At 43.4% G+C, this 21,268-nt stretch overlaps 1 protein-coding gene and 1 pseudogene across 2 annotated transcripts in view; one reads left to right on the top strand and one right to left on the bottom strand.

Moving 5' to 3' along the window:
* The window catches only part of MPZL3 (myelin protein zero like 3), a 25,830-nt gene extending 5,135 nt beyond the window's left edge, over positions 1-20,695 (bottom strand). The window contains exons 1-5 of one of the 2 annotated variants that reach the window (XM_024751706.1): positions 20,579-20,695; positions 10,195-10,361; positions 4,976-5,186; positions 3,451-3,616; positions 1,869-1,929 (exon numbers count right to left, since the gene is read on the bottom strand). In XM_024751706.1, coding sequence (XP_024607474.1) covers positions 1,869-1,929; positions 3,451-3,616; positions 4,976-5,186; positions 10,195-10,361; positions 20,579-20,651 — 678 coding nt within the window. In that variant the 5' untranslated portion in view covers positions 20,652-20,695. Of the gene's footprint in view, positions 1-1,868; positions 1,930-3,450; positions 3,617-4,975; positions 5,187-10,194; positions 10,362-12,400; positions 12,465-20,578 lie in introns of those variants that run through there. The other variant, XM_024751707.1, reaches the window with a different exon arrangement.
* Positions 6,996-8,458, top strand: LOC112403929 (egl nine homolog 2 pseudogene; annotated as a pseudogene).
* Positions 20,696-21,268: the final 573 nt, after the last annotated feature.

Genomic DNA, 21,268 nt, shown 5'->3' on the forward strand with positions numbered 1-21,268 from the left:
AGGGCGCCCCGCAACCAGAGAAAGCCCACGCGCAGCAACAAAGACCCAACACAGCCAAAAATAAAATAAATAAAATAAAGTAAATTTATTTTAAAAAAAGAATAAAATTCTAGGTGATTACAATCACTATAATGTTCTATAAGATACGACATTATCTCTCTGAAGAAATACTATTCTTTGCCTCGCTCGCTTCATTCCTGCCACACTGGCCTCTGTGCTGCTCCTAGAACAGGCCAATCATGGCCTCTCCCCAGAGACTTTGCACCAACCACTTCCTCTGCCTGAAATGTTCCTCCATGATAGCCATGTTGCTTGCTTCTACTTTTAGGTGTTTGTTCAAATATCATTTCAGTGAGGGTGTCCCCAACCATCCTATTTATTTATTTAGGTCACACCTTGTGGCTTGCAGGATCTTAGTTTCTGGGCCAGGGATTGAACCGGGGCTCCAGCAGTGAAAGCACAGAGTCCTAACCACTGGACCTCCAGGGAACTCCCCCAACCATCCTATTTGGTATCATACCCCCTTATCCAGCCATTCCATCTCGCTTTCCTATTTTATTTTTTTCTCTACAGCATTAAGCACAATCTGACATACTACATATTTTACTAATTTTTAAAAGATTTAGTTTGTTATTGTTTGTACCCAATTTAAGAGAAGGTAACATTTCAACTGTGTCTCAGACGATGAGTTTTCCAGGAATGGAAAGAATGTAATTTCTTCTGAGGGCAGGGATTTTTGTCAGTTTTGTTCACTGTTGTTTTCTAAGTACCTAAAATCACAGCTGGGGCATGTCAGATACATGCTCAAAGAATAACTGTTGAACAAATCAATATCTGAAATGTGGACAATAATCTTATGAACACTAGCTTATTTCCTTTTTTATTTACTTTTTAAAATTTTTATTTTATATTGGAGTATAGTTGATTAACAATGTTGCGTTAGTTTCAGGTGTACAGCAAAGTGATTCTTTTTTCTTTGTTTTTTAATTTTTACTTTATATTGGAGTATAGTTGATTAATAATGTTGTATTCATTTCAGGACATTAGCTTATTTTTTGTTATTAAAAATATTCAAATCCCAAAGGGTTGGAACTAGATCCTATCCACCTTTCTCTCATCTTACCTATAATACTCAAGTATGTGAGAGAAAGAGAAAAAGGAACACTGTGGTGAGTAATTGGGCTGTGGTCATCCGGCCAAGTGCTGAATTTGGCAGTAAGTACAAAGAAGGCTCAAGTTTAAACCCTGACATGACAGGTATGCTTTGTATTAGATCATGAGTTGCTTTTGACCTGTTTCCAACAGTACCACATCAGAGAGTCTCTCTCCCTCCTAGGATCCTGGAACAGCACACAAGCCTACCAGTCACAGCAAGCACCCAAAGGGGGAGGGATGACAGTTTTCTGAAATGTAAATCAAAGCTCAAGCCTTGCAACATGGGTATTTCTTACTGACAAACGCCATCGAGTCACCTAAAAGTTTATATCACTGGGGAAAACTGAGGCTCAGAAGAAAAGTTCAATTCAGGGTTTTAGGTTCAGCCAGTCCAGCCAGGTCTCCTAGTATGACCTCAGCAGCATAGGACACTCCTCTTTCAGGATGTTCCCTGTCAGTCAGCAGAGGCTGCCTACGCAATCCCCTTCCCTAACCTAAGGACACCACTCTCTGCCCATAAGACAGAAAATAAAATAATGTTTAGAATTGGTGGGGGTCCCCTGAGACCAAAATGCTTTGGGGAAAGACCTTGGTTCGTACTTTGCTTTAGACCTATCTGCATATCCTCTGCTGCCTCTGAAGGTGAAGGATTCCATTCATTAAGCAGGAAAATGAAGCATGAACAGTGAACAGAAGAAATGGCATGGACTTACCAGGCACTCGGCACAACGGACACAAAGCTTGGCCATGCAGTCATCCTTCTCCTGGTCAGCGCTGTAGAAAGAGGACAACCCAAATGTGAACGATCACTATCCTCAGTATGGTAGAGCAGTCAAGAGGACAAGCGTTGAAGTCAGACAGGTCTGTTTTTAAATTTCAGTTCTGCCACTTACCAGCAGGATGACTGGGAAAATGACTTAAGCTCCAGGAACCTATTTCCTCATCTACAAAATGCAGATATTGCCAGCTACACTTAAAGGGTAATGGTTAGGAGTAAATGCAAAATAAGCACATGTAAAACAGGTACCACAGTGCTTGGCACATAGTAAGTGCTCAATAAATAGGAGCCAGTCACAATCGTTCATTTAGAAATGTACTGAGCACCAACCATGACAGAGGCATTGTGCTGGGCTGGGGATAAAGACATAAATAAAACATGGTCCCCTGAGCTCATTTTGTTAGAATACAATGTGCTAAATGTTTTCATAGAGTTAAGGTCAAACCGCTGTGGCAGCAAAAAGGAGGGAGCGATCAGTTTTCCCTGAAAGAGTCAGGGAAACTCTTGAGAAGCAGACATTTCATCAGGGTCTTGGAAGATAAGGAAGAGTTTTCCAGGCAAACAAGGGAAGGAGGGAGGGGATTCTAGGTAAGAGGAAAGCATGTTGAAAATTTTTAAAAAGGTCTAAATGAGTATAGTATGTTTGGAGAAGGCAACGGCTCACTGTAGTTGGAATGTGGAGCAAATGAGAAGAAATGGCAAGAAACAATGCGACTTAGGTAGGGTTAGATCATAAAGGATCTTGTTAGACCATGCTTCGAAATGGACGTTCTAGTATTTTTACCAAGAGTTCTTTGCCTTTTTGTGGGGCCACAGATTCCTTGTAAAGGGCACTGTTACTCCCATTAAATAAATGTGCACATGCACCACACATGCACACACACACAGAAAGAAGATTTTAGACTCTCTCAAAGTAAGACTTCTCTCCCCAGGTTAAGAGCCCCTGATATAGATAATGGAGAATCAACAGGGTTTTATGCAGACTTCTGTTACCTTTTTGGTGGATTTGTTCTTAGGGAAAATACTGGACCACACCTGCTCACTGGCAAATGCTTTTGATAACCAGAATCCAATTAGCCCCTTCCGAGCATCCGCTGACCAAGGGTAGTTCTCACTTATTTAAACTGTTTTGCTCTCCCTGGCTGTTCTAAAGCCTCTCTCACTGCTCAGGCACTTCTGTCAGGAGACATCAGCTCAGTGCCAAAACAAGGAAAAGGGGAAAATAACTGACTTGTTGGAATTTCCTGTCCCTTTTGAAGGAATGAGAGATTCACTTCAGAATTTATATTCAGAACCACAGCACTACACAATCTCATTTCAAAAAAAAAAAAAAAAGAGACTAGGACTATGCTATCAATCCCTCCATCTCTCTCTCCAAATTAACATCCACACATTTCCCTTTCAGCAGAACTAAATTCAGCCTGGAAGAAAGGAAGGCATGACGCAGAAGCCTGGGTACTGTCCACAAGCCAGGTCTCTGAAGAGGGTTGACTGCTCAGGACTGCAGCTGGACTTACTCAGCTGAAACCTCAATAGATGACTTCTTAGAGCCAGACTTGTTCCTCTTCTTCAGCCCCGCAGACTTCCTCCCCATTCTCACCAGCAGCAGCACACCCACCACAGCTGAGGGAATGAAGACAAGAATGGAAAGAAGGGCCACGGAGGACAGCATCATGCCAAAACCTGGAGGAGGAAAAAGAGGTCAAAGAGAGGGACACACAAAGTGCTTCCTTTGACACCAGATAGTCTCACATTTGCTCTTGTATCTCTTCTGGTTACAAAGGGCATAAGTTCATTGTAGAAACAGTAGAAAATACACAAAAGGACAAAGAAGAATTAAAATTTACCCATAATCCCACTCCCTAGGATCAATATGTCAATATCTACCCGTTCAATCTTCTTTCTAGGAGTATGTGGGTATGAGTCTGAATATACGGAGGAGAGTACGTGTTCAGAAGTATTGATCATAGTTTACATACTATTTCTAGCCTCCTTTTTCTTTTAGCCTCTTTTTTATATACTATATTATAAATATTTTCCATAAGTTTTCCTTCCAGGTGTGATTTTTTTAAAAGCTGCATAGTATTCTACCATATTAAATAATTTATTGAATCGATCTTCTATTGCTAGATATTCAAATTATTTCCAATTCTTTGAATCTATGAGTTATATAATGATGATCATCCTTGTATATAAATATTTAGCTCTATTTTTTAAAATAAATTTTAAAATGGAATTACTGGATCAAAGGGTATATAATTTTAAGGCATCTGATTTATACTACCAAACTGTCTTCCAGAAAAACCATACCAGTTTCTACCGCTACCAGCAATATGAACGTTCCTATGTCTTTGAAGCCTATGAGTTGCCTTAAAAAAATAAAGAAAGAGGAAGGGGAGGGAGAGAGAGAGACATACAGAAAGATTTGAGAAATGACAAGGTATCTATAATGAACCATAGATACCTTGTCATTTCTGAATCTCTAAATCTTTGGTTCAAATTCAAATAAGGACTAGAATGACCACTCAACAGTCACCAGGGAATAGTGTAGAAAAAAAGGTCAACCCTTAACCCACTCTCCTCATGTTTCACACTAAAAGGAAACAGTTGCTCTTTGCAACATAAAAGAAATGTGCTGCCTCCATCTTTAGAGGAGGTACCCTTTCAAGAAACAGGCAAGAACACAGTCTCATAACTGAGGGTATGAACACATTAGGGAACCCAGAATGACTTCTATTTCACACAGACAGCAACCCTCCATTTATTCAGGGGTTTGCCATACATTCCACAAGACCTCTGGTCACCTGAAATTAAAATTTTAAAAGGATAATGGAGAAACTATGACGATATTTGAAAAAAAAAGTCAGTTTGAAAAATAAAGGTAAAAAAACTCATCCTCAGACAATTCAAAATGGCAGAATGTCCCAGTGACCAACCGGCTTATGAAGATAGGTAGTTTTGCTTCTCACTGATCTCCCCACAAACCACCACAGTAGTCAGAGAGCACTCACTACAGAAGAAGGTTGGTGGCAGTTAGCTTACCCCTTTCTGTGACTGTTAGCTCTGTCCCTGGAATATTATGGTACACATCCGGGGGATTTTTCACAGCACAGCTGAAGGTCCCATTGTCCTTTATGGTAGGGTTGATTATGCTTATGGACGCATCCCCGTTGTACACATCTCCAACCCAGGAAATTCGATTCCGAAACGTGCCCACTGTGGTTGGGTACTGGAAAGACTGATAATGAAAAATCTAAGAAAGCAACACCATGAGAAAAAAGTTAATTTGGAAAATGCAATGAAAACGTAAAGCTAAGTAGGTCCAAAATAAAATACAAATGTGTAGTGGGTTTTCCCAGTTGGACAATTTTTTTTATGTTTTGTTCACTTCCATCCTATAGATTAAAAGACAGGCTAATAAAACTTGTCCAAAAAAAGGCCTGATGAAAGAATCCAGGGATCCTAATTCTTGAACCCCTTTTAAATTCTCCCCCAAGTCCTAAAGTAGCAGTTCTCAACCAGGGGCAATTTTGCCCTCAAGACACTTGGTAATATCTGGAGATAATTTTGGTTGTCTCAACGGGGAGGAGTGCTACTGGCTTCTAGTGGGTAGAGGCCAGGGATACCGCTGAAAATCATACAAAGCAGAGGACAGCCCCCACAAAAAAGAATTATCTGTATCAAAATGCCAGCAGTGCCAAAGCTGAGAAACCCTATGCTAAAGCGGCATCTAATCCATATGGTACTTTATAGGGTGCAAACTACTTCTATACGTTTACTCATTTGAGCTTCGCAACAACACTGAACTACACATGGAGCAGGCAGAAGGGAAACAAGGACAAAAACAAGAAATTAAATGAGTTACTCGAAGGCACACAGCTAATAAGTGGGAAAGGGGAGATTTTTGTTTATTCTCAAAATCACCAGGAGGCTGTAACATAAGCCTCTCTCAAGTTATCTATCTCGGCAATTAATAAAAACCTCAAGTCAGATGCATGATTGGCATTCAATGAATATACATTGAATTAAAACAATGCTACTTCAGATTGGTAATCATATATTTCATCACCAAAAACACCTAATTATATTCGGTGGTAGGCTGGGCAAGCACTACAATACAATATGATCTTTCTCTCTCTCTTATGCAAGATTCAAGCCTTTCCTAGTTCTTTCCTTACTTGGTACCTCCCCACTTAAGAACCCAGGCACTTACAAACACCGAATTGCCCAATTTTGAAAAGCAACTTCCCAGAGAAGATGCTGAATCACTTCTTGGTTCATTTGTTCATGCATTCATTCAACAAATATTTACTGCACACCTACTATGTGCCCTTAGGCATTGTATTAAGCAAAATGATACAGTGGGAGCCAATCAGGAACAGTCCCTGCTCTCGTGGAATTTACCATCTAGTGGGAAATACAGATATTAGTAAATAATAAAATGTGTAGAATGTTCCAAAGAGGGAGCTAAAGAATACCTATCTCTGATTATCAGCAGCAGTATAAAAGGGTTTGAAACTCCTTATTGACAAAACAAAGCCTGCTGTGAATCTGCAAGGTTAATCCGACCTGCGAGTTTCAAGTTAAACTAGTGATACTCCAATCCTGCTAACTGATTAGTTCGACAGAATCCTGACTGATCACGTAACTGCAACATAGTTGCAACTTTAAGGGTCCACTAATTCCAACTTGGATGAGTTTGCCGATTTCCCGACTAGCCTCACAGAGAACAGCGCCATACGCGAACTGCTGTTTGCATTTAAGGCTTCTGCCCCAGGAAGATCCCCACTGTTTGCTCTGTCCTACTTTTGGCCAAGGAGGAAGAGCCATATGAAGCCAGCCATAGTTTCCTGACCACTCAAAATAAAGTGACCTATTTTAAGTCTAAAGAAAAAAGGACCAGAAACTAACACAACATTGTTAATCAACTATGCTTCAATATAAAAAAATTTTTTAAGTTGAAAGAAAGAAAGGAAGGGCGGGAGGGAGGGAGGGAGAGAGGGCGGGAGGAAGGAAGGAAGGCAGGAAGGCAGGCAGAGCGTCGCAAGTGGTGGGGCGGGGAATGGCGTGCTGTGCTGCGCAGGGCGGTTGGCACAAACGGCGGCGCCGAGGCCGGAGGAAAAACCTCGCCACCGTGACAGGTCCTTCCCCAAGCCCCTAGGGACAGCAGAGGACTTGGGCACCAGCTAGCAGCCCCAGGGCACGAGAAAGGCCTCTGCCACCTGTCCTGCGCCATCCTGCCCCACGCCAGGCCCAGCCGCCCCGGCGCGCGGCTGCATCAAGTGGAGGAGGAGGAGGAGGAGGAGGAGGAGGAGGGCAGCAGCAGGAGCCTAGGCCGCGCCCTCCACGCCCGAGGGATGAAGACACTGCTGTCGTGGACAGCCCGCGCCAGCCGCAGCCCCTGAGTCAGGCTCTCCCTCAGTTGCCGGGTTCGGTGTCAGAGCCCTTGGAGCCTAGCAGGGCGAGGATGGGGGTGGAGAGTTACCTGCCCTGTCCCCTGCTGTCCTCCTACCACCGTCCGGGAGCGCCTGGTGAGGCCTCGGCGGGGAGTGGGACCCCCAGAGCCACAGCTACTTCCACCACAACCAGCCCCCTGCAGGAGGGCTTCGGTGGGCAGGATGACGGCGAGCTGCGGCCGCTGCGGAGTGACGGTGATGGGGCACTGGTCACCAAGGGGTGCCAGCGACTGGCAGCCCAGGGCGCCCGGCCCGAGGCCCCCAAACGGAAATGGGCAGAGGATGGTGGGGATGCCCCCGCCCCCAGCAAGCGGCCCTGGGCCGGGCAGGAGAACTGGGAGGTGAGGCAGAGGGGGAGGGCTGCAGCAGTGGCAGCGGTGAGGCCAGCGCCGGGCTGAGGGAGGAGGTGCTGCCCACTGCACCTGAGCGCCTGGCCCTGGGCTATATTGTGCCCTGCATGCGGTACTATGGCATCTGCGTCAAGGACAGCTTCCTGGGGGCGGCGCTGGGTGGCCGAGTGCTGGCAGAGGTGGAGGCCCTGAAGCGGGGCAGGCGCCTGCGTGATGAGCCAGTGGGCTATCCTGCCGCGCAGCATCCGTGGGGAGCAGATCGCCTGGGTGGAAGGCCATGAGCCAGGCTGCCGAAGCATCGGTGCCCTCATGGCCCACGTGGATGCTGTAATCCGCCACTGTGCTGGGAGGCTGGGCAGCTACGTCATCAATGGGCGCACCAAGGCCATGTGGCGTGTTACCCAGGTAACGGGCTGGGGTACGTGAGACACGTTAACAATCCGTATGGCGATGGGTGCTGCATCTATTACCTGAATCAGAACTGGGACGTCAAGGTGCATGGCGGCCTGCTGCAGATGTTCCCTGAGGGCCGTCCTGTGATAGCCAACATTGAGCCACTCTTTGACCGGCTGCTCATTTTCTGGTCTGATCGGCGGAACCCCCATGAGGTGAAACCAGCCCATGCCACCAAGTACGCCGTCATTGTCTGGTATTTTGATGCCAAGGAGCGGGCAGCAGCCAAAGACAAGTATCAGCTATAGCATGAGGACAGAAAGGTGTCCAAGCACCCGTATCACAGCCAACTACGCTCACCGAGTGTCTAGCCCCAGAGCTGCCTGGACAGACAGCTTGCCCTGACTTCGGGAGAGCCCTGGGCCCCTGTGCCACCAGTCTCGGTGCCTGCTCCTTCCCCGCCACTGCCGCTACTTCCGTCTTTGCCTCTGTTCTGCCTGGTGTGGAGGGCTCCATCCATCACTGAGGACCAAGGAGGAGGAGAGATCTCTGCTGCCCTGGGATGGGGGCTGGGGTTGTAACCTGAGCAGAGGCCGGTGTTGGAGACTGCCATTACTGGAGGTGGGGGTATGTGTCCTGCCCTGTCTGGTCATGCATGCCCCTCTCAGGTTTGGAGAGCTGGAAGGAGGCACTGCCACCTCCTACCAGAATGCAGGATTTGGGGTTGGGGTGACTCATGGCCTCTTGCTGGCAAAGGTTTGTGGGGGAGTATCCCCAAGCCCCCCACTCCTCCAGCCTGGAATGGGAAGTGACTCCCCAGCCCCTTCGGCCATGGCACCTTTTGGACTAGACTGCCGCTGCTTGGGCAGGATAAAATGTGCTGGGAGGACCATGGGTCTGCAAGTTCTGTCAGCCAAGAAATAAAAGTTTACCTCAGAAAAAAAAGAAAGAAAGAAAGAGAGAGAGAGAGAGAGAAAGGAAGGAAGGAAGGAAGAGAGAGAGAGAAAGAAAAAAAGAAAGAGAAAGAAAGAGAAAGAGGGAGGGAGGGAGGGAGGGAAGGAGGAAGGAAGAAAGGAAGGAAGGGAGAAAAAGGGACCACAAATACAGCCTAGCTCACTGGAGCCACCTTCACTAGGACAACTGGAGCACCTACTGTAGTTACTGAGAGATGCTACATGGCATTCCATAATGGTTCCTAAAACAAAATCCAAAGCTTATACATTAAAATCAAAGAGAAAGTACTTCTAATGAAGGAAACAGGATAAACAAATCAAGGATACTTTCAAAAATACAATCTTACATGCCACTCTGATATTCACATTCTTGATAAAAAGTATCCTGACCTAGGATATTGCTGGAAGCGTACAGAAAAAGGGTTTTTTAATAGCATTGCATCTTCAATTAGACATCCGCAATGGGATTTGAGCCATAAATGTGTTTTATCTGTGTGATTAAAATATATTGCTTCTAATATTGCAAGACCATCTGTCATCAACAGCATCTGTCATCAACATAAGGTGCCCTATAATTTCCTTCAAAGGGAGCTGTATAAATCAGTGCAGATGTTTACACACTGGGAGAAGATGCCAAGATAAATCTACAAGTACCGATATACAAACAGAAACACCCACTGAGACAACTTCACATGACAGGAAATGAGCAGCTTTGAGCAAAAGGATGTCTAAGACTGGGACCTATAGAATTTCTCTGTCCAACAGCCTGGAGGTACCCTTTTTAGTACAACAAATCTGAAACTCAAGCTATGAAGCCAAGCAAAAAGAAACAACAAAAGAGAAACAAAACTAAACCACATTTCCTCTGAGTTTCTGACTGTTTTTCCTATAGCTTATTTGCAAGATTCTTACACAGAAGAAGAAAAAGCCCTATATGACCAGATGAATGTGATATAGGGTAGAAGCTCATCTCCTTCTATTTAATAGAAGCTCATCTTCTATTTTAAGATGAGAAGGCCTAAGGTGTACCTGTGACATTAAAATAAAAGGATTCCAGAGCTGTTGACCACAGAAGGCTCAAAGAAATATCCTTAAAATTATACACTTACTGATTCTGTGCGACTGCTGCTTGGAGGTCGATATGTCCAGTCTATGGTGAGTTTGTCACTGATAGATGAGGTTGACTTGAAGGTGCATTTCAACTTGATATTTTCTCCAACATAACCCCGGACATGGGCATCTGCTTTAATCTCCAGGGAAAGGACGATGTAAACACCTAATCAAAGCAAGCCCAAACATTTAAAATGTGTACACTGGGTGGAATACATAGACGTGAGTGAACAATATAGAAACTCTATTTTTTTATTTCTTTCTTTAATTTATTTATTTTTGGCTGCATTGGGTCTTCGTTTTTGTGCGCAGGCTTTCTCTAGTTGCAGCGAGCAGGTGCGCGGGCTTCTCACTGTGGTGGCTTCTCTTGTTGCGGAGCACGGGCTCTAGGCACGTGGGCTTCAGTAGTTGTGGCACGTGGGCTCAGTAGTTGTGGCTCGAGGGCTCTAGAGTGCAAGGGCTTCAGTAGTTGTGGCACATGAGCTTAGTTGCTCCACAGCATGTGGGATCTTCCCGGACCAGGGCTCGAACCCGTGTCCCCTGCACTGGCAGGCGGATTCTTAATCATTGCGGCACCAGGGAAGCCCTAGAAACACTATTTATCACTTTTAGGGCTCTCATCAGAAAGCTGTAGCAATAAATGTCTTCTCAGGCAGACCCAAAAGGATAAGGAGCAGATATCTGCATTAATCAAGGGTGGTATTTTTGTCATTTTACGATATTAAATCATAGAATGAATGTTTGGGTAAAAATTTAAAACCTGGTCACATCAGCACTTTTTCCAAATACAGAGTTGTGGATAAATTAACTACAACCAAGCGGGTCAGCACACAGAAGGCTAAAAGGCAACACCACCCACTCCCTTGACACACTTATACTCCAGGAATATGGCAGTTGCTGTGGTCTGAGGGATTTACCCCAAGTACAGCACGACTGTAACCTCAACCACCAGCAAAATAAGAGTAGAAAACAAGAATAGGAATTTTTTTTCAAAGAAAAAATAATTTTTATAAATCTACCCCAAGGTTCTATCTAGTTTTGTTTTATTTTTCCCTTTCTTAAGGCTCGTTAATGAATCACTCATCCATTAAAAGTAAATCATGGGGAGGAAAAAGTTTATTAAATTTACAATTTAATGCATTTTAAAATGTAAAAATAAGATATCATTTTTAAACTCTTTAGAGACTTCCTCTTTCCAAAACCACTTCGTATATCCAACTTTTTAAAAATTTATTTATTTTATTTATTTATTTTTGGCTGCATTGGGTCTTTGTTGCTGCACGTGGGCTTTCTCTAGTTGCGGCCAGTGGGGGCTACTCTTCGTTGTGGTGCACTGGCTTCTCATTGCGGTGGCTTCTCTTGTTGTGGAGCACGGGCTCTAGGCACGTGGGCTTCAGTAGTTGTAGCACGTGGGCTTCAGTAGTTGTAGCACGTGGGCTTCAGTAGTTGTAGCACGTGGGCTCAGTAGTTGTGGCTCGCAGGCTCTAGAGCGCAGGCTCAAGTAGTTGTGGCTTTCGGGCTTAGTTGCTCTGCGGCATGTGGGATCTTCCCAGACCGGGTATCGAACCCGTGTCGCCTGCATTGGCAGGCGGATTCTTAACCACTTTGCCACCAGGGAAGTCCCCTCGTATATCCAACTTTGACATCCCGTCTCCCCCAAAAGAGTTGGCACTTTCTTCTGACCATTCCCTCTGCTTTCACAGAACAGTGGTAGAAATTTCTCTTCCATTAGGGAGCCATTTTTTAGGAAAGTAAGCCACCAGCACTTTGTTTTTCCTGCTTCCTTCTCCACTACAATGAGCCATGATTCACCTGGCAGGCCAAAGGCAAACAGAGCAGCAAGGTTTCAGAAGAGAGCAAACCCACACACCATCCTGGAAAACAGCAGTCCCTCTGGTTGAGAAAGGACACAAATCCCAGCCCTATCACCTGCTGACTCTGTGGCCTTCGTAGGTTTACTTGATTTCTTCAGTTTCTCATCCTGGTAGGAATGATAATAATAACATTTACCTTAGAAGGTCACTGTGAAGGATAAATGAATTAAAACATGTACCACACTAAGAAGCCTACCTAACCCAGAGTAAGTGCTCAATGCACATTAGATAGCTTCATCATTGTTACTGACACCTCTTTAGTTCTGTCCTTAGTCTCTCAAACTTTCCTGGCAGAGACATACTTATGAATCATCATTTCCACTGACTTTACCTCTGCTGCTTTGAATCATGTTTCTTGCTCCTCTCTAGACAATCCAGTCTGTTCACATTCCTCTTAGAAGCAGGAGACCAAAAAAAAAAAAAAAAAAAGCAGGAGACCAAGACTGAGCTCACAACTCTACTAAGAATCTGACCATGACCATCCCAAAGATGAGGACTACCTCTGGTTCATCCAAGACATCCTCTCTGACTTTGCCATGCTAAACTTGTTATTCCTCCTATGCCTTTGCAAATGCTGTTCCTCTGCCTGGAAAGCCTTCATCCCTCAATCCCTACTCTCTCCTAAGCCCTCACTCCTGACCCACCTTACTCATGACTTAAGATAAAGCTCTAAAAACTGGAAGGCAGAGGGCTTCCCTGGCGGTGCAGTGGTTGGGAGTCCGCCTGCCGATGCAGGGGACACGGGTTCGTGCCCCGGTCCGGGAAGATCCCGCATGCCGCGGAGCGGCTGGGCCCGTGAGCCATGGCCGCTGAGCCTGCGCGTCCGGAGCCTGTGCTCCGCAACGGGAGAGGCCATAACAGTGAGAGGCCCGCGTACCGCAAAAAAGGAAAAAAAAAAAGAAAGGCAGAAATGAATGGATAATCTTCACACTCCCCATACTCTTTATATATCCTTTATATATAAAGGATATATATCCCTTATATACTCTTTATATATCCTAAAACATAAGTATAGCAAAGAGACTTTAAAGTTTAGATTTAGAATTAGACAGACCTGAACTTGAGTTCTAGCCCAGCTGCTTTCTGGCTGTGAGACCTTGATCATAGTTACCTAACCTGTCCAAGATTCAATTTTCTCACTTGGTAAGTGGGAATAATTAAAAGACCTACTTCATTGTGTCACTGTGAGGATCTAATAAGATTAAAGAAGGTAACACATAAAATGCTTAGCATAGTACCTGAAATTGAAACTTTCAATAAATGTTAACTATTATCATTAAAATGAACACCACAAATATTCAAAAACCTTCAGTAATTCTCTACTGGGCTATAACATAAAATCTAAATAGTGCCAATCTGGCCCCCAACTTCTGCTACTCTGCCTACCTACCCATCCCATCCCCTTCACTATGCCCAGAATGTCCTGCCATTTCCCAAATTTACTATGTCCTTCATGCCACTGTGACTTTCTTTGAATATGTCTTTATCTGGAAGTTTCTCCCCATCCCTACCAATCCTGCCTGGTAACCACATCCCCAATACTCACGCCCTTCAAAACCCATCTCAAATATCACCCCCCTTGTGATGCCTTCCCAAATTCTCTGATGCAGTTTGTTACTATTTTTCAATTTTCACATAACATTTAGTACATAATGCTACTCAAGCACATATACCATTGCTTGCACTCAATTTGTAAAGACGATTTCCTCCATTAAATTGAAGTACCTTAAGAGCAAGAGTCAGAGGGAAGGGAGAAGGCAGAGAAAGAGGTGGACAGGTCACCAAAAGTTCTCATGTAGGAACAAAGTGTGCTTATTAGTCACCCACTCTCTTCATATCCCCATTCTTACAGTATTTTCAACATTCTTAAATCCCCCAGACACCTACCTTTCCATTAAACAGAATCAGGAAAAGCTCAGCCCTAGATGACCACTTCTAGACTATGGCTGGTGTGCGCTGAAGGAGAAAAATCGCACCACTGCACCGATAGTTACCATAAGAAATTCATCAGTTCCATCCACAGCTAAGTCCTTAATGAGGCATGATGACTCTTTAACCAGCCTTGGTCATCTCCGCTTTCTGACTCCTCAAACTTTGCCATTCTCTTTTATCCTCTGTGCAACCTATAAACCCCTCATTCTCAGAAGAAAATGTCTCTCTTCTTCAAGGAACTTGAAGCCATACAAACTGCTTAGTCACATATCTTCCTGCGTCTGCACCCATTCTTACCTCCAATCTGAAAGGATGTGGTGTCCCTTTTTCTACGCAAGGTCAAGCCCTTCTTCTCTGCCTGGATCCCTCCCTTCCAAGCCTTGCTCCAGGAAGAAAGAAGAAGAAGAAAAAAAACCCTCTCTACTATCTTCAACATTTCCCTTTCAAGAGGGGCTTTCTCCCCTCAGCCTCTAAATACACAGAATTCTCTCCCACCTGTAAAAACAAATATATAACAATAAAACAACAACGAATTTTCCTTAACCCTGTAATCCTACTCATTACCAACTACTGCCCTCTCTACCCTAAGCCAAGTTTGTGAAAGAGTTGTTTATATCTGACGTCTCCCTTTCCTCCCTTCCCATCCACTTCTGGACCCCTACAGCACAATTTGGACTCCACTACCACTTCTAGTAAAAGGCATTATTGTCTTAAAACAGCAAAATCAAAGGGACAAAAACTCCAATAGGCAGTTTTCTCTCCTGATTTTACCGGATCCCTCTGCAGCAGTAACTGTTTGCTCCTTGACCTTCTCTGTCTCAAGGCTTCCAGGATGATACACTCATTCATTCACTCATTCTTCAAACAAAGATTTATTGAGCGTCTGTTTTGTGCCACCCTCTAAGTTCAGGATTAAATGTGAGCAAAATACATACACTCCCTGTTTTGGAGCTTAAAATGCAGCAGAAGTTCAATACACTAATCAAACAGTCATAAAGACAAATGTATAATTACAAACTCTGATAAGCACTGTGAAGAAAAGACAGAGTGGTTATGAGAACTGTAGCGCTTATGATAGGGGAGCAGGGAGTGGTTAATGAAAGCTTGCCTGAAAAAAGTTACTTTTGAGTTGAGTTCTGAAGCAAGGATAACAAGGCGAGGAGAGGGGGAGAATTCCAGGCAGAGGATACTGCGTATGCAAAGGTCCTGTGTCAGGAAGGAGCACAGTCAGTCAAGGAACTGAAAAAAAGGCAGAATGGTAGCAACACAAAGAGCATGAGAGAGAAGACTGAGACATGGCTAGGAGGTAAGCAGAAACTAGTTCAGGCAGGACCTTAGAGATTTGGGTCCTTATTCGAGTAATGGGAAGCCATGGAAAATACTTAAGTATGGGACTGAGTGAGAAGGGGCATGAAGAAGTTTGCATTTTTAAAATCTCACTCTAGGGAAGACAATTAGGAGGCACTAAGAGTATATATAAAGAGATTACTTAGGAAGCTACTACAATAGTCAAGTGAGAAATAAGGAAAGATTGAACTAAGTTGGTGGCAGTGGACATGGAGAGAACTAGGAAGACAACAATACAAGGTAAAATCAGCAAGAACTGGTGTTAGATCATATGTGGAATGTTTGGGAAAGAGAGGCATTGAGGATGACTCCCATATTTCTGGCTTGGTGATACCATTCACTGACACAGGAAAGACTAGAAAAGTACCAGGCTTGGCAGGGAAGAACATGAGTTTGATTTTGGGTAAGTTTAAGGTGCCTTTGAGATATTCAAGGGATAATGTCAAGGGGGAAGTTGGTTTTGGGCAGGGATGGGCAAACTATGGACCATGGGCCAAATCTAGCCCACAACATCTTTTTATAAATAAAGTTTTATTAGAACACAGCCAACTTTATTCATTTATATATTGTCTAGGGCTCCTTTTGTGCTACTCCAGCAAAGTTGAATACTTGCAACAGAGATCGTGTGACCCACAAAGCCTAAAATATTATCTGGCCCTTTACAAAAGTTTGCCAACCCTGCTTTATAGCAAAAAAGAACTATGGATTAGAGTTATAAATCAGAATCTCATTAGTCTCCCTCCAACCAATTCTCCACACTGATTGTGTTACACACACACACACGCACACACTCGACATCTCTGCTAGTTTCTATCAAATCTCTTTCTAAGGTTCCTCCTTTCCTACCCATTCCTTAAACACTGGTGTTCCTCAGAGTTCCACCCTGAGCCCATGGTCCTTCTTTCAACATGTTCTCTTTGGACAATCCTACCCACTTTTATAGATTTCACAACCACTAATAGGCTAATGATTCCCCAAACTATGTTGCTAGCCATGACCTGCCTCTGAGTGTCCAAATATTACTGGATATACCCACTTGACTATCACCACCACAGGAACCCAAACTGAAGGTAGTGAACTCTTGTTTGTTACCAGCTCAATATCCATTCCCCTCATCTCCTTTCCTGACAATACCCAGATTTTCTTTAGATATCCACCCTTTCCTACATAGCCCATGAGCTTGGGGGTAGAGGCCTCTGTCAGGGTCCAGGCAGGAAACAGAAGGCAAAATCAGCTAAAACTTTGAAAAGTGTGTGGGTCACTTTTCAAAGGGACTTTTTCTCAGCAACAAGGAAGCCAACAAAGGCACAAAGCCTTTACCACTCCACGCCTGAAGGGGCAAAGGGAGGAAATGGTGTTACTGAAGCCTGGTAAGAGGTGGATCTGTGGGCCATTTGACAGAAGCTGTAGCCACAGAGGAGCATAGCCACTATCAACCATGGCACCATGACAGAGAGGGAGCAGGGAAGAAAAATGTCTTTCTCCTCCTGCCCTCCAATCTCCTGCCAATGCCTCCCACTGACCAAACCTAACTGGAACCCAGAGGACGGGAGCCTGGAGGATGTGGTTTATAGGTCAGCTTTCCAGGGAGTAGGCAAAACAGAGAAAAGAAGTGAATGGATCTGGTGAGAGAGGAGCAAACCAAGAATAATGAGACCCTATTCCCAGCTCTGGAAGGTAACTCAGATTGGCCTAAACTAATCATTACATCCAGAGGTGTGCTGGTGAACAGCTAAAAAATAGAAAACCCAAATATGTAGCTTTGACAATTTCTGTGGTACAAATACTCCCACCATGGCTAATTTCAAGCTATGAAGGTAAAAGTCTCTGAATGCTGAGTTAGGAAGACATGTGCATGATTGGCTCTTGAGAGCCAGTAGGAGGTAGCTCCAGCACACCATTCTCCTGACCACAGAGATATATTTGGGGTCAACACGGGATTTAAGTTAATCTAATCAAAGTAAGTTTCAGAAAATTTTCTTGGAAAGTTACCTCCATGCCTTGTTTATGCTCTTCTCTATGTCTGGAATTTTCCTCATTCCCTTTCTCTAACTAACTCTTATCCTTCTTTCAGATTTAACTTTGGAGACACCTCCAGGAAGTCTTCCCTGTATCCTCTTGGCAGATTAAGGGCACTTCCTCTGTGATGCCATGGTTTCTAGTGCATTTCTCTCTTAGTACTAGATTTTAAAATTATCTGCTGACTTGTCTGTCTTCTTCGATAGACCCTAAGCTCATTGAAATAGAACGTAGCACATTATGGATGCTCAGTAATATTTATTCAACTGAACCAAACCAAGAGTTTCCTTTTATAAAACAAAAATTGTTGCATAAAAATTACAAGTTCTGAGCAAATTTTGGTTACTGAATTACAGCAAGTACACCTTTAATCAAACTACCTACTAGCAGCTTCTTCCTTCTTTATATAAACTCCATATTCATGAACATAATTTTGCCACAAAGTTATCAATATGTAAAGTCACTTCACTGAAATCTAAACACTGGATAAGCAGGTCTTAAATATATAGTTACAGAAAAGTAACCATAACATCCATGGATGAACTAAACAAATCTACACTACTAATCTATACATCAGGATATTGGTTCCCCCTGGAGGAGAAGGAAGAATGCCTGAAAGGAGGCACAGGGAAAGTTTCTGGAATGCCAGTAACAATCTACATGCTGATTTGGGTGCTGGTTGCCCAGGGGTGTTCAGTTTCTGAAAATTCATTAAGCTGTACACTTATAAGCACTTTTCTCTGTTTTACTGAAATTAAAAGTATTCTAAAATCAATGGATATAAAATAATTTTCCTCTTCCACTCAAAAAGTAAAATAAGAAGAAAAAAATATCAATCCAATGTTACATTCATTCAGAAACTTTCATCCTAGGCCTAATGTGCTAATGGATATTTATCTCTTCCCCAGAGGGAAAAAGCATTCTTGCCAGGTAAAAACAGCCAACTATAGAAATAATTATAATAATTTAAAAAAATTTAATCTGGGAGGAAAACAAGAAGATCACATTTAACCATAAGTAATTTTATACATGGAAGAAATGGAAAAAATGACAAAAACTCCCAATTTTATACACCCAATTTTCCAAAATACAAATCTGTCAAACTGATTCATAAAATTGCACACTCAAGTGGAAAAGAGAAAAGTGTAAGAGCCCTAGGCTTGTTAATCTACTGGTTTTACATACTTAGACAACTGATATAGCAGGACCATACTTATAACTTAGGAAGAATTCAAACAAGTTAATAATTTAATGGGTCCTAAATATGAAGAGGAAAGGCAAATAAACTGGTATGAAACCAAAGTCTGTTACCTAAGAGACTCAAAACAAAAGACCCCCTCAAAGATGGATGAACCTTGAAAACATGCTAAGTGAAAAAAGCTAGTCACAAAAGAACACATATTGTACAATTCCATTTCTATGAAATGTGCAGAATTGGCAAATCCACAGCAATAGAAAGTAAATTGGTGTTTGCCAGGGGCGGGGGGGAGGAAAGAATGAGTGACTGTTAATGACTATGGAGTTTCTTTGGGATGAAGAAAATGTTCTAAAACTGATTGTCATAATAATTGCACAACTGTGAATATACTAAAAACTATTGAATGGTACGCCTTTTTTTTTTTTGGCCGTGCCATGCTGTGCATCATGAGGGATCTTAGTTCCCCAACCAGGGATCGAAACCATGACCCCCTGCAGTGGAAGCAAGGAGTCCTAACCACTGGACCACCAGGGAATTCCCTGAATGGTACACTTTAAATGGGTAAATTGTTCGGCATGTGAACTATATCTCAATAAAGCCGGGATTTGGGGGGGGGGGCGGTTAGGCAAAAGATAAATGAACAAATACATACAGATCATAGACTCAACTTTTAACATTTGAATTATTTGGTTGCTGAACTGATGGGCAGTTTTCAGTGTGAAATGACATCAAGTTTGTGAAACCACCCACCATTTCTAGAATTTTTTTTCAGTAGGACAATATTTGAACATTTCTCTGTGTGTGTGAGAGAGACAGGCAGACAGACAGAGAGAGGAAACTAGGATGATTTGGAGTGACAGTAGTTCAGCCTAAACGGTATATTGGAAAAGAACTTAGGATTATTTGGAGTGACAGTAGGTCTGCCTAAATAGTATATTGCAAAATAATTTAGCTGAAAAACTGGACACCTGTTATGACACAGGCAGCTGGGAGGGATCAGGGAGTATGCTGGCAGCATAAATACTAGTCATCAAATAAATTAAAACTCCCTAGCCCTACCTGCTGAGACTTAGCACACCTGAAGCCTTTATATCAAAGATCCCCTTCAGAAATTCCCATTACCCACAGGGAAATTTTATGAAGTTAACAATACACTCCTATGCTAGCTCTACTAACATATGATTTCCTGGGGAAGACACACACACACACACACACACACACACACACACATACACACACACTCACACAAATCCAGGGAATAATTGCACCCTAAATGAAGGTAATTAGGTTGACTGAAATTTATGCAACTTGAAAATTGCATGAAAGCAAAACTTATCCAAATTTTAAGATTATGTGATAGTGTAAATACTATACTTCTGATATTGGTTAATAGATTAAAATCTTAACAGAATTGATATTCCCTTTCTTGTATTAAAAAAAAACAACAACTGTTATTAAAATACCAGAGCAGTTTCTTTTCCTCAACACATGCATCTCTGTTACAATGAAATCAAAGCACATCCTTTCTGTGACTCATAAACGTTTTACTTCATAAGCCCTGACAATCACCTACAAAAAAAAAAAAAATTACCAACAGTCATCATTTTCTTTCCCAAAATTACTGCAACTACTGAAGACTAGAATTGTCCTTTCCTAATCAGTATATACGGCCCACAAAACCACAGCCGAGTCAACCACTGATAACTCATAAGACAACACCGGACGCCCCCAAACCCAGTGCCCTCCGTGATTCTATCTAGCCGTGCCATCACCACAATACAACGCACAGTGATCGAGCTGCCAGGGGCTCAGGAAAGTACGGACGGGCTACCGACACCCCTCAGTGGGTGTTGATTACGAGAAGAGAACAACCTCCCCACGCCCTCCCGCTTCCTTCCTTCCCAGAAGCGCAGTAGGGTCTTTCCTGAGACCCCCCACCGGAACCGGAAAAGCGACCATCTTCCCTAAGCCCCCGGCCGGAAGTGCGACCGAGCCCGCCGCCGACTCACTCACCCTGGAAGAATAGGACGCCCAGCAGTGGGCACAGAGCACAGCCACGGCCTCCAGCCGCCCCGCTCTGCAGCATCCCGACAGCTCTCCAGAAGTTTGCACACCTTGTTTACGGCTCCCTGTAACCACACAGGTAACACCGGAAGTGACGCGAGGGCGGGAGGCCGCGAGAAGACCTAAAATGGCGATTCGAAGTTGCCATAGTAACGTGGCTTCTTTCCAGAGCCACACCTGGACTTGCTCACTTCAAGTCAGCGATTTTTAACTCTCAAGTAGGAGTTCATTATTCCCGTTTGCTCGAAAAGGAAGTCGGACAGGCTTTGAAGAACTTACTATTTATTTTTACGGAATTCTGCAGGACTTAATCGTCTTGATCCCCTTGACTCTAAGCCAGAAGTCCTTTTTACTCCCTACAGATTATTTTATTTGAATGCTCTCAGAATAGATTTCTATAAATTTAGAGTTCAGAGGGACCTAGGAGATCATACAGGATCAGTCTGTGAATAGATAAATATGTATTAGGCCTTCCTGTCAATTTGTGCCTCAAGACTGTTTGGTTCATGTTCATTTATTGTGTGTGTGTAGCTATTACAGCATCCAGTTCAGTACTTACCTAAATTGGGTGTTTATTAAATTGCTGTTGACAGTGGCAATGATGAAATCATTACAAAAAGGAGCTGAGAGTTGTGCCAC

This window comes from Neophocaena asiaeorientalis, unplaced genomic scaffold (assembly GCF_003031525.2).
Source record: "Neophocaena asiaeorientalis asiaeorientalis breed wild unplaced genomic scaffold, Neophocaena_asiaeorientalis_V1.1 scaffold479, whole genome shotgun sequence".
NCBI classification, from domain to species: domain Eukaryota; kingdom Metazoa; phylum Chordata; class Mammalia; order Artiodactyla; family Phocoenidae; genus Neophocaena; species Neophocaena asiaeorientalis.